Consider the following 13,122-nt stretch of genomic DNA (forward strand, 5'->3'; position numbering starts at 1 on the left):
AGAAGTAGCAATTACTAAGAAACCGTTGACGTGTTTTTTTACAGAGCGCAGTCCTGACTTGGAAGGGCGGCAGTGTCGGAACTGATGAGAGGATTAAGCGTTAGAAAAAAGACCTAATAAATGCAGTCAAAGACGGGCGCTGTTTTGAACCATGCCGACTTTAGCAGAATGAACTTGTGAAACAAATGAGCTTGGTTCGTACTTGGATATGTACACGCTGCACACACTCAGCTATCCATTCAAAGTCGGCCATGGTTTCTGCAAATCAATGCAAAGTTATAACTTTGGGTGCGTGCGTACGTGCGTGCGTGGACCCCCCCCTCCCCCCCCCCCCCCCCCAAAAAAAACACTTTGCACAGGCACGCATACACTAACATGTGCACCCATGAGGAATGCATTATCCCGAAAATTACTGAATGCAATACTAAATGCATTGGAACGAATTGTCTGCTGAATCTTCAGAGTATTTTAAAGAGAGTGAATGCGAACCAGTTGGCACTACATATCCATAGTTGAAGTATACACGGACGGTTTTTTGTGCTGGCCCTGTCTCTTTCGCGTTGTTATTATGTTGAGTATGTATGCCGTGCGTCACGGGCAAGAGAGGGAGGGCAACGTTACATTGAAGCGTTACATTGAAGTGGCCTAGCCGTGGGAGGGAGGGGGGAGGGTTAGGGTAGAAGCCTTTTTCCCCGAAAATTTTCAGTTTTGCTTACACGTGTGGAAACGTACACGTACAAACGCACGCATAAAGATGCATTAAGTGTTATCCCCCCACACCCCGAAATAAATTTCTGGCTACACTCGTTGACTCTTGCTGACTGGTGTGCGAATTTGGAGAAATATGTAATAAATTAAAATGCTAGTCTGAAAATGCCTACTGCAAGTTTCTGTGTCGCTCGCCTGGTGCATTAAGGTTCGTTGGTAAGTGAAAAAGTATAATCCACGAACACAGGTGAGCTCTCAACCGGTTGCGCAGTCACGTGACCTGTGCCACGTTTACACGTGTGAGTTACGAAGCGTTAAGTAAACGAGGGAGAGGGAGAACGATCTTACGACTTGAAGTAAATAAAGACGCACAACACTACGCGTTTGGTCTAAGTAATGTACTCACTGATTGGAACTAAAAATTTTCAGTGTGCAGAGCGGTACGCCCAACTGCTCGAGATAACCGCGTCAAATCGCTACGCGCATCTGGACTCTTAAGTGTATAAATACTCGATATGACTACTCGGGTCGAAGTTACGCTAAGAACGGTGGGAACGACAACACGTGCATTACGTATGCTCCTAAATTGTCGCGTTTCAATTCGTGAGCATTGTACTACAGCAGCAGCTGAGATATTTAATTACGTTGGGAAATTTATGTACTACTAAAAGGGACGCGCTTGCATACCGTGTTCCTCTCAGCCTTTCGTTAGCCTTAGTTCCCAATTTTCGCACGAGAAGTCTGCGATCGTACGTGGGTGACAGTCAAAAGAGGACCGTGTACCTGGCACGCATCTACTCCGCCTTCGGTGATGTTTCCGGCGCAGAGGAAGTCCTGGTCGACGCCGTGATGGAAGACAGTCTTGTAAGTTCCCAAGGTCTTGTAAAGCTTGTCGCATTCCTCGTTGCTCACAATGGGCACATCGGCTTCCTGAAGGTTCGTTTGTAGCTTCCCTCCTGCGCTTGCAAAATTGATGCGAGACGCTTATATTGCAAACTCGATATGCTTAAACATGTTGAGCTTAATTCGCCCAATACATATAGGCTAAACGCGAACGCTTCTTCCCAAGGGTGAGAAACACATCGCGTGAATTAGGTACCGTGTTAAGTTTTGTGAGGGAGCTTTGCAGCTCTTACAAAGGACGCACGCCATTAATCCGACGGACTTCACAAACAAAATTATAGGTTTGCAAGTGCGCGTGGTGCTGTTACAAAGCCACAGTTGCAAGTAAACATTGTAACTTTGTGGGCTTGTCCTACGTGTTAACAAAGAAAAAAAAAACAAGCAAACAACACTCGTAAATATTCATGCGTCCCTTCCCTAGCGGTTCATATTTCTCAGTGGCATTTATCAAATTTATTCCAACGGCTGCCGCGGTACCGTTTAATTTGTTCCTGCTCGTTTACCAGCAAATATCACCGATATGTCTTTTTTTTTTCTTCAGCTGTCTTGTCATAAAGGCTGTAGCTCAGCGTGGCCTGCGAGAACGTGCATCACGGTGAACGTATGGCCTATAACTGTCATCCATAAGAAAGGGTGGAAGGAGACAAAAAAATCATGGCTGATCTCTCCGTCATGCGAATATTTGAAAAAAGAAAGACAAACTCGTATCATGGAGGTAGTTGAGCTAGTTGTGCATTGATATATGAGAGCTTGTACAATGTCTATTGGTGTTTAGCATTGACTGCACATTTTGACGTGGATGCACCCACGTTGACGCCTCTAATGGCACACCTTCCCGACGACTAACGCCCATGACCACGATTTAACCGTTCTGGCAGCTGAAGTTGTTAACGTATTCCTGGACATAGCATATTGTGAACCCCACACATAGATGGCATCAACAAGCACATAAAAATGTCAGTTTCGCCACAAGAACAATAATGAATGCAATAGCAACCGATCGGAATGCCAGACTGAACAACGGCAAGTAGTTAAACACTTGCTACGCGCTGCTCAAGCACAGGGGACGCACCAAAAGAACACGCTTATAGGATGAGCGCCAACTAACAGCCGTCACAACTCGTCACTTGATGCACGCGGCTCAAACTCGAAATGGACGCAAGAAATTCACGCGCAAGTACACACAGGATGAGCGAGAACTCGCAAATGTCACAGTTGTTTCTTTAGGTTTGAGCAGTGCGTATCTTTCGCTAACGCGGCCGCTCCAGCGAGTGCAGTGATCTCCGTGCGCTCTTTAACTTCAACGCATACTTTGCTGTGAAAGCGCCAGACGTACTAACCGCCTTCATCACGAGATAAGCGCACGCGCACAGGCGACCACACCCTGTAGGGCAGAGTACACATGATATAGGTTAGGTGCTCGAGGCGTGCACACATTTCGAGGAGTAGCAACGAGGGGACGAGTGCCTTGAAAAAAAAAACACTAAAGACAGCGAAAAAAAAAGTCAGTTTCGCCGCAAGCGCTAAGCAGTGAATGCGATAGCAACAAGTTGGAATGTAACGCTGAGAAAGGCAAGCAGATCAAAACGTGCAGCGCGCTGTTCACGCACACATGATGTACGAAAGCAAAATACACAGGACGAGAGCGAACTAACGTTTACCGCTCGACACTTAACGCGCTGTTTAAACAAAAACGACGCACGAATCGTCATCACAAGCAGAGATGAGCGGGAATCAACAAGTGTCGCAGTTGGTATACTTCGCATTGCATGAAAAGCGAGCTCTTTTCGCAAACGGGGCCTGTGCATCCAAGCGAAGTGACCTTTGTGGGTCCGGCAGCTAAGGCAATCGTTCCGGTGAATGCCGAAATCGCACAATTCTCTCCACCCAAAGATCAACGCGCGCGCACAAGCATATACCCCCCTCCCCCATTCGCGGGGCAAAGTACGCATGGGAGATAAGCGCGCATCGGTTCATCGTGACACGCTGGGCGCCGAGCGCGGGCTGCTTTTTTCTTTCTTGAGTTTTCACACATACACATGGCTGCCGCGTTATGCATGCCGAGACTTAACGAACAACAATCCTGATGAAGGCCAGACTCTAGGTCGAAACGTCGAAATAAACCACGTTGTGACCGCTCACGGAGGACCTACTTGACTACTTGCAACGCTACGGCCACTCAACCACCACGCCTGTCTGTATATATATATATATATATATATATATATATATATATATATATATATATATATATATATATATATATATATATATATACGCTGAATGACGGTGGTGACGGCATTAAACCAGTCAAGACTTCATATACTTGCTATCGCAATAAAATATTATTTACGGTTGAGGCTAGCTTCATGTTTTTGCGTCAATAAGATTTTCCACAATGTGATAACCCACCCTTCCTTTGGCGCGGAGTTTCAGCAGGCTAAATTGCCCTTGCTCGAGATTTTGCAAGTAGCCGCATACCAATATGCACTAGATAATGGTATTCAGACTATCACTTGCGTTGAAACACACATATAGATAGTGCTCTCCGTGGCTGACGCGTTATGCATGCCGAGACTTAGCGACCAACAAGCGCTGGTGAAGCAGCCGTTATATAAGCTCGCCAGATCACGTGGTACCGCGGTTAGGCTCTAAACTTCTGTTCCTGCGACGCCTCTCCGCAGCGATGACGTGTCATGACGTCACGTCTGCTGCGCACCTTTAGTGACCTTGGAACTTTAACATTTTTGTGCGCACCGAATCCGTTGTGTCCCCAGCCGAGTATGACGCCCTGGTGTGCGTCGGGCGCGCCCTCTTCGTCGGGCAGGCAGGCGGCCGGCATCTGGGACTCGCTGACACCCGCGTCCTTGTGCAGAAGCAGCAGCGCCACGTCGTTATTTTGCTGCTTGCCGTTGTAGGCCGGGTGGATGTGGACCTTCTTGACTTTGCGCTCCACCGTCATCGTCATGGCGCCGCGTACGCGACTTTTGGATATATCCAGGCTGCCCATGCGCACGAAGAACTCCGTGTCGTTCCTGTGTGGACCGAAGAAACGTCATTCATTTGTAGGCAAAACAAAAGTTGCGAATCTTTGCTTGCTATTGGTAATGTCTTTGCAGCACTGTATTGCCAAGCTCCCAAGCGTGCATATTGCTTCGACTGCTATTTAGAGTCCAGGCCGAAGTGAAGTGTTCTCCTGAAGCGTTTTGATTGAACAGCGGGACGACTGTAGGTTCTGCCAGACAGCACTTTTGCGTAGTGGACGTGTTGATGTCTTGGGAAAGTTTAAGAAAATGATATGTTGATTCACTGTTTAAGTAGATATCTCTGTAGTCAAAACCCCTGTGGTTTTGTACTGGTTGTCTATGCTACTGAATTTTGTCGCTTACTTTTTCGTCGATTAGCCGGCACACAGAAAATCCCCCTGAGGAATAGGCTTATAGGGCCTCATCTGTACAGCCTCCGCAGATGAACAAGTGGCCTGTTCTACTTCCCTCGAAAGTGCTTGATGAAACGAAAAGTTGTATATAGGTACACTCACTGCAACAACCTAATTTTTAGGCATAATACCTCTAATTAATTCAAAAAATTCTAGGTCTTCATCATCAGAGTTAACCACGTCTACTGCATCTGTTTGTTGTCGAGCGAGGAGGTTGCTCATTCATAGCATATGGCCTGAACGTGAGAGAAAGTCATGCCTTAATCACATAAAATAGGGTCTATTACGCAAAAATGGTATTTGAAGGAATAAGCTTTAAATCAAGGTAGCGGTTCTTCACGCCTTCCACTTGTTCAAGCGCTTCTTGCACCTAGGCACGACCCAATAAGATGTTATATCAACTATGAACCCAGAAGAGCACATACTTACGCGTTATAGAAGCAATGCGCCGCCGACAGAACCACCTGCTTAGTGATCAGAGCTCCACCGCACCAGAAATTATCCACCTTGATCTTGTCGCGGAACACAGCCACCTGTAGGAGGACGCATCAATTAGCCACAAATCGTGCCACTGCAGGTGGTCCGTACAGCAAAGTAGTCCTACTAAACTCATAATTGGGACGTGCGTGGTCTTTTCTCTAACGTCAAGGCAGCAAGGAGACGACGAAAACTCGAATGGGTGATTGATATGTGGCGTTTAACGTCCCAAAACCACCATATGATTATGAGAGACGCCGTAGTGGAGGGCTCCGGAAATTTTGACCACCTGGGGTTCTTTAACGTGCACCCAAATCTGAGCACACGGGCCTACAACATCTCCGCCTCCATCGGAAATGCAGCCGCCGCAGCCAGGATTTGAACCCGTGACCTGCGGGTCAGCAGCCGAGTACCTTAGCCACTAGACCACCGCGGCGGGGCCGAGTGGGTGACTCAGTACCTGTACATTGAACGATTCAGTGACCTTACAAACGCACTCACACACACCCAGACGTGCGCAGGTTCTCCTTCAGGGGGCGGGAAGAGAGGTTGAAACTGTGGTCCAAAAGCTAGTCATACGTTGACGGACTCATTAGCCGACTCACCCAGATTCAGTGCCAGCCATGAGTCTGAGTTTGAGTGAGTCCGAGTGAGTAATATTATGAAAGCTCGAGACCGTGTCAGTCCAGTTAAAAAAAAAACTACGTGTGTGAGCTCAAGTGAGTCCGATTGAGGAGTGTTTTGGTGAGCCTGAGCCCGAGTGAGCCTTACGGCCAAATAATATTTCATGAGTGAGTCGGAGTAGGCAAAAGTGGTCGCCAAAGCTTGCTTTTTTACAATACGGTGCTGTCGTAGGAGAAGCTGCCTTACGTATATAGCCCCGTGAAGTGTTTTTAAAAGCTAGTTTCCCCACATTACGCTTCTTGGTGAGGAGAAGCCGACTTTAGTGCGTGAGTCCCAAACGTTTTATTAAATTTCGCGTCTCCGAAATACGCTGTTCTTTAGAAGAAGCCATTTTTTTATGACGTAGGTCCCCCAAAGTGCTTGCTGAATCTCCCGTCTTCGCATTGCTCTGAATGCCATGAGACGCTGAATTCTGTGCATCTTCATAAAGCATTCTTGAAAGGTTGCTTCTTTGCAATGTGATATCATTTGTGGGTAAGCTTCCTTTATTGCGTGGCTTCTTGAACAGTTTGCCCAATCTCGTTCATATGTAAGATGCCATCGCAGACGCGTCAGGTACATTAGAGGGGAGAATTCGGTGATATGAATGCACAATACAAAATGCACGCTTTAGACATAGTAGTGTAGCCACTTACCACGAACGGGTACTCTCCGTGACTGCGGACGGTCCTTCCTCCGAGCACGTAATGAACCGGGAACCGTTTCTTGCCGTGTTTTCCGGGGGGATTCCTGCCACATACTGGAATGGGTTCACTCATTGGTGCAACGCTGACGTGTATTTACAAAGCCTTTTTTCTAAAACCTCTACCGGGGTACATCACAGCGTGACGTCACCGGTGCACGTGCAAAGCGGCGGTTGGCAAAACAATCTCGCCGGTTGCCTACTGGGGTACAGTCGCGTGATGTTTGGGTCTTTTTTTTTTTTTGAAAGCTTAAACTTCATCTTACAATGACGACATCACCTGTGGTATAAGTTAGAGAACGTCCAGGTGGGTGGTAAACTGCGTTATGAAATATTTGCCACGCTGGCTGGCTGTTTATCTTGGAGAAGTGAACACACGTGGTGGCCTGTGTGAGGAAGAGCGGCATCGTCTTCGAAAATGTGCGGCGTTGGTTGTGGCGTGTAGTGTGCGTGGAAAAGCATCGAGAATATTTGTTTACCTGTACGGATGGTGAAACTAAGTGAGAATATTGTGCGTGGTGTGTGCAGTGTGAATAATAATGAGTATTATTTGCGAAAACACTGACAATCATTGTGGCCCGGGGTGGCAGTGACCAGTTGTCGACGGAACATCTCGATTCGACAATTTAGTCAAGGTAAAATGCATTTGACGTGATTATCGCCATTCGCGCGGTGTGCAGAAAAAAAAAGGGGGGGGGGCGTGATGTGTTGAAAGATGTGACTACGTATGAGCTATCGGCATAATGTAGCATCGCTGAATAAACATATACACTTCACCACGGCGAATACGCAAATTCAGTAAAGGTATTACTCGTGTCATCAGAGACCCGATACGTCTTGGTAAAAACAGCGGAGTGAATATGCACATTACAAGGTTGTCCAGCAGGTTTTTTAAGGGGAAGTGTAGGTATGCAAACACCTTGTATATGGGCATCAAATGCAGTGACGTAACTGCGCAATATATTATGTATATTAAGTTATCGGGTTTCAAATAGCATGAATTTTCAATGGGTTATGAGACACGATGGGGCGAAATGTCGCTGTAATTTTCACGGGGTATGTTGACCTCAGCCTAACACATAGCAAAAAGTGTTTTATTTTTTTGTTTCATTCAACTGCGATCAGAATTTCGCGCAATGATTAGGAATTTTTTTCGTTACTTCCCGCACAGTAGCTCAGAACCATGCTAATGCCACGCTGTTCCTCGTTTAAAACTGCATTACACATGCCGTGATCGAAATTGAGTAAGTTAGCATCCATGCCATGCAAATAGTTCTCAAAGTGCCAGTCACCGTGAACATGCAAAACATTCGCTTTCGAAGAGGATAAGATTTTTATATAGCTGTCATCTGAATAAGCAAATTTTCACATGCTAACAGAATTATGCACTATAGGCAGTGACCCTTCCTTTTAAAATCGGCGACTTTAGAACGTAGCAGTGCAGAAATTTCTGTCGAAGGATTGCAGACACACGCAACTCTGTTATGCAGAAAGATGCCGCCGGTGGAACTTTCTCTCCAGCCAGCCCATGCTACGAGGGAGGGTATGGTGGGCGGGTTTGCTTGCAGTGACGTCACACTGTTCGCAAACAGGGAGAGATCTATTCACAACGCGAGGACGGCAATTTAGTTAAGGATGTAGCCGGTATGTTTTCGTAGCTTCGTTTCACTTGTTTGGCGTGTAAAATAATTTTGTATGCCTCACAAACCAAGCTATTCTCTTATCAGTTATGACCTACACAGGGTGAGATATGTGTGCGAAATTAAGAGCTACACATCTATTTTCTAGTACATGATCCCCTTAAGGGCACGAGAAGCGTAAACCGTTGCCTTAAGTGCAGTTAATTTTTCAGCACAGTATGATTGTGCTAAGAACTTAGCGGGACACTACTACCGTAGCAATACTCTGCCCCAGTAACTGACTTCACAATGAATTGAGCAAAGTATTCTATTACACCAATGGAACCGTACTGTGGCCTGCGATTTTTCTTTCGGTGTCATTTCTTTCTTTTTACATCAGAAGCTTCACCTCTAGCTGTTGTATTTAGTATTCCTGGAGTGCACTTTACTAATCCATCTGAGCTTTTTCGTCGTTTTTCAACATTTTTCATTATTATATCTGCCCCAATGAGACAAATTAATGCTTTTCTTTACATTGCATTTAAGGTCTACGTTTCTTTAACAGAAATTTGGCAGACCTATGCCGTGTAGGAATTGGTTTCGTGTGAATCAGCCAGCGAGTAGTTAACTAAAACGTGTTGTTGGGCTAGTTGGTTCATGCTGAAGGAAGGTGATGGACGCAACCAAAGTAGACGTATAAATAAGGGAACAGGACAGAGCAGGATTCTCTATTCTGTCGTAGAGAAGTCTTGGTCGACAAGTGAATGAACAGAACAAAATTGAATAGAGATTGCATTTTTCTTATAACAGGAGATCCCTTATATTAGCCGACAGTTTAGCCATTAATAGTCAAAGCTAGCTAACTGTAAATAATTGGTGCTCGGTATAGTATGTGAGTAAGTGAGGCAGTTGAGTTTGCTCAGAAACTATTGGTAAGCATAGTAGAGAGTTTTAGTATATCGGAAGACGCTTACGTTAGCATTAGCGTGTTTCTCAGCGCTAACGCTAAAACGGAACGTGCTGTCTGCCAAATCGTGGTCATTTAGTACAGCGGAAGGCATTCCCGCTAACGCAAACGCAAGCACCTACAGCGCCATCTAGTTATAAAAACACTATATGTACTGTAAAAACCTCAAGTGCGCCAATAAATCACGTTGACCCGAGGTCACCATTGCTGCGCCTCCATGCCATGTTTGGTTCAATGTTGCGTATGACGGCATGAAACACATCATTTTCTTTCGACATACGCCGATCGAGTATTCCTCAAGACGTGGCTCAGTTTGATTTGTGGCCGCATTCGCCTTATTTTGGAAACAAGTAAATGAGTGCAGCGTCGCCATCTCTGCGTTGCTACCGAAAACATGAGCGAATCTTGTAGACAAATTTTAAAGCCTTCTGCACCGTAAATCGAGTGCGTATCTCAAAAAAGTACTTCTTTTATCTGCAGTGTACAGCTGGCGAAGCCTCATTACTCAAATCTAAATCAAATACAACCAGTGTTTGGGAGTGGAGGAGTTAAAAAATGCAGAATGACTAAAGATTCGAAGTGAACCGCTCCCGGTTCACTTGTTCACTGTTGAACCGGGAGCGGTTCAACAGGCACTGCCATCTTGCCCTACGTACGGGATCTCTTGCGCGCGTTAGCGTTGAACGCTATATGCCAGAAATAGCGGTAACGCCAACGTCGAGCCCTTGCGTTTGCTGTTTTCCGCTATACCAAAACTTTCTAATATCCCGGTACAGGAGGAAAGACACGCCTGAAGACATTAGAGAACTTTGGTGCCTGGTACCTTAAGCTGCTTGCTTACGCACTCTCTTGCGTCCCCTTTTATTCATAGCCGCACCCGTGAAGCATAAAAATTACCGCAGGGACATACGTACGCAAGCTTTTGCGTTACTCTCTATCCCGTTGGGGTGCAGCTGGGAGAACGAAGTAACGTGAGAGTACGTACGCAAGCCGCTTGTGGTGCCCGGCGCTAAGACTCTCTACTGTGTCGAAAAGGGGGGCGAGTGAGGACGACTGCGTGTACATAGCCTGTTCTCCTGGAGTACGGCCAACATGCGGTCTTTGTCGGCCGCCGAACGCTGCGGTCTCGACTCCTGGCGGCAGCACACGTGGTCCTCGAGCACGCACGAGTCCGACCTCTCGCGACGTGGTTCGGGGCACGAATACTCGGGAACGCAGCCGCCATGCCCATCCGATGACGGCGCCTTGCAGCGTTCGGTGGCAGCCAGCATGGGTGAAGCCTTTTTCACTGTTCACAAACAGAGACCCCGGGATGTTTCCTCATTGTGGGCGTCTTAAACACCCCGTCAAGTTTAGCGAGGTATACATTGGTAAACCGCCGGAGGTGTGCCAACGATGGCTTTCGAGCTGTCGTGTGCACTCCTGCCGTGCGTTTGAACTCCTTATGTGTAGACCAGCCTCTTTTCAGAGTAAGAAACAATAGAAGAAGTCAACATGAAAGATGTGGTGTATTTACTCTATATATGGTTTCTTTTATTTTAATGACTCTCTGAGAATCTGTCCTCAATATTACTGGGCTTGCTCAGAACCTACCAAGAATAGCAAAGCTCCGTCGAGCGCTAAAGGGTTCCTGCTCTGCGCTGAACGGTCTAAACACCTGCAGTGTTTTTTTCTGCCGCCCCTCTTTAAGCTCAGTGATTGTCGCAAGTGAAGGCGCGTGATTTTATCAGAAATACAGACGACCCTATTATTTTCTTCATTTACCCTTTCTTGTCTGCTACCGCCATTCAATGTTATGTCAATGTTATGCGTATCACTAGCACGCCCCGAGTCACATGTCCTCAAACACATGTCAAGTCAGGCTTTATTTATGCTTTATTTATGGGAGGGGACGCTCGTGGTACAGCTGTGTGTTTTATTGAGCGCGCATGCACACGGGGCAGCGTGTATGTAATCCTGTGAACGAAAGGAAAAGCCTCGGCCTCCATTGGAAGGACAGCTGCGGGATCGTATTTTTTTTTCTTGAAAGAATGCCCGAGATAGTAGTCAAATTGACAACACAATCTGTGCATGGGTACGCTTTTATTTCTCTTTCAACAAACAACAGCAGTAACAACAGGGTGCTTTAGCAGTGGGTCGCTTTTGAATTTTCACGCCATATCAGCTCTTTCATATAGTATCGCGCGTGACAACATTGATACGCTCTCATATATGTAACAAGGGAAAGAAATTATTAAAGAGTGAACCAAGTATTATATCTTACTTTTGCAACTGGTGGTGTAATGGTGTGTACCCATTTAATACCTCGCAAACGTCGCACGTACAGAGCTTCTCAGTAGGATATGAGTATAGCAGGTTTTATAGCGTCTACAATCTACCATTTTTTGTGTCGTCGTTTGCGTCAATGTACATCGTTATGCAAGAATGTCGTCGTCAAACTATCTTCGCCTATGCGAAAAGTGCGACAAGAACTTGCAGTTACGGAGCTCCGAAATCGCTCGATTATTCTGCGTGCACGACGTTCAACAGATGTACAAACGTTGGCAGATGTGTTCTCTGCTTTGATGCCACTGTTTTATCAATTTACTTTCTGCTGACGTCCGTGATGCGAAGAAGACCTAGTTTCTGCTCTTAAGCTTCGTCGATGCGCGCGTTTCCAGCGGGTCGCGAAGAAATAGAAGAGCTCCGCCCAGAAAGCAACGTGAGGAGAGGCGTATACAGCGCACGGTGGTCACTCAGCAGGCCGGCCAGCGCTGTCTTGTTCAGTTCTTTCCTCTTCTCGGGTCGATTAAGTGGATGTAGGAGTCGTTCTCTCCATCCTCGCACTCGTCGCATGGCGCACCGTCATCGGACCCCTCCCCTACGCACAGTGACAGAAATGCAGAGCAAAGCGATTTGGCATCGACTCTTCCAACACAGACCTCTCAACTCTGATAGGAAAGTATACGCTTCTTAACAGCGGAACTGTTAAAAACTTTTTGTTCGTCTGTATCGCGTAGATCGGAAACTGCGCCTGGCTATGATAGCACTGCGCCTTGCCTATAGCTACCACTTGGTACAGCTGTGCCTGGCTCCGAGAAAGAGAACCATGCGATTGCATTGCGATTGGCGAGTGAGCTAGGAAAAGATGAAGGTGAAGAGAAATGAATAGAAAAAAAAGAAAGCACAAACAGCGAATGAGATAAAGAGAAAGAAATCGATAGAGAATACAAAGGAATAGAAAAAAAACATAGCATACCTTCGTATATAGTATAGTATATGAAAGTTCGTGAGGCTCTGGAGCAGGCATAAATCATTGCATAGGTACATCAAGGGGGTGGGAAGACGAAGTGAGGATGATTGTAACGCCAACAGCTGCGCTGTTTCCTCAGTTTTCGGACCATTAGGGCATAGGTGTCTCAATCTTTTTCGTGCAGTTGAGACCCCATTTCGTTGAATGGCATGCAATGGCTTGTCTAGCATTCACTGGCGAGCTGTTATTGCTAGAGATATCGACGAATGTTAGTAAAGCACCCTGTTGTTAATTGCTGTTGATTGATGTTTGTTAGTCCATACAGCAGCGACACACGAGAAGAAAGGTCACTGAAAAACATTGCCAAGTTAATTGCCGTTCGCGCTATTATTACCAGCGTCAGGGAGAGCG

General features: G+C 46.3%; 1 protein-coding gene across 15 annotated transcripts in view; it reads right to left on the reverse strand.

Annotated features, from left to right (window-relative positions):
* Positions 1–13,122, reverse strand: part of LOC119169296 (uncharacterized) — a 31,945-nt gene that overhangs the window by 2,174 nt on the left and 16,649 nt on the right. For all 15 annotated transcript variants that reach the window (XM_075879072.1, XM_075879043.1, XM_075879083.1 and 12 more), the window contains 5 exons: positions 10,543–10,767; positions 6,847–6,950; positions 5,480–5,583; positions 4,369–4,646; positions 1,492–1,664 (listed from right to left, as the gene is read on the reverse strand). In XM_075879072.1, coding sequence (XP_075735187.1) covers positions 1,492–1,664; positions 4,369–4,646; positions 5,480–5,583; positions 6,847–6,950; positions 10,543–10,767 — 884 coding nt within the window. The remainder of the gene's footprint in view (positions 1–1,491; positions 1,665–4,368; positions 4,647–5,479; positions 5,584–6,846; positions 6,951–10,542; positions 10,768–13,122) is intronic.

The sequence above is a fragment of the Rhipicephalus microplus genome, chromosome 2 (genome assembly GCF_043290135.1).
Source record: "Rhipicephalus microplus isolate Deutch F79 chromosome 2, USDA_Rmic, whole genome shotgun sequence".
In the NCBI taxonomy this organism is placed as follows: Eukaryota; Metazoa; Arthropoda; class Arachnida; order Ixodida; family Ixodidae; genus Rhipicephalus; species Rhipicephalus microplus.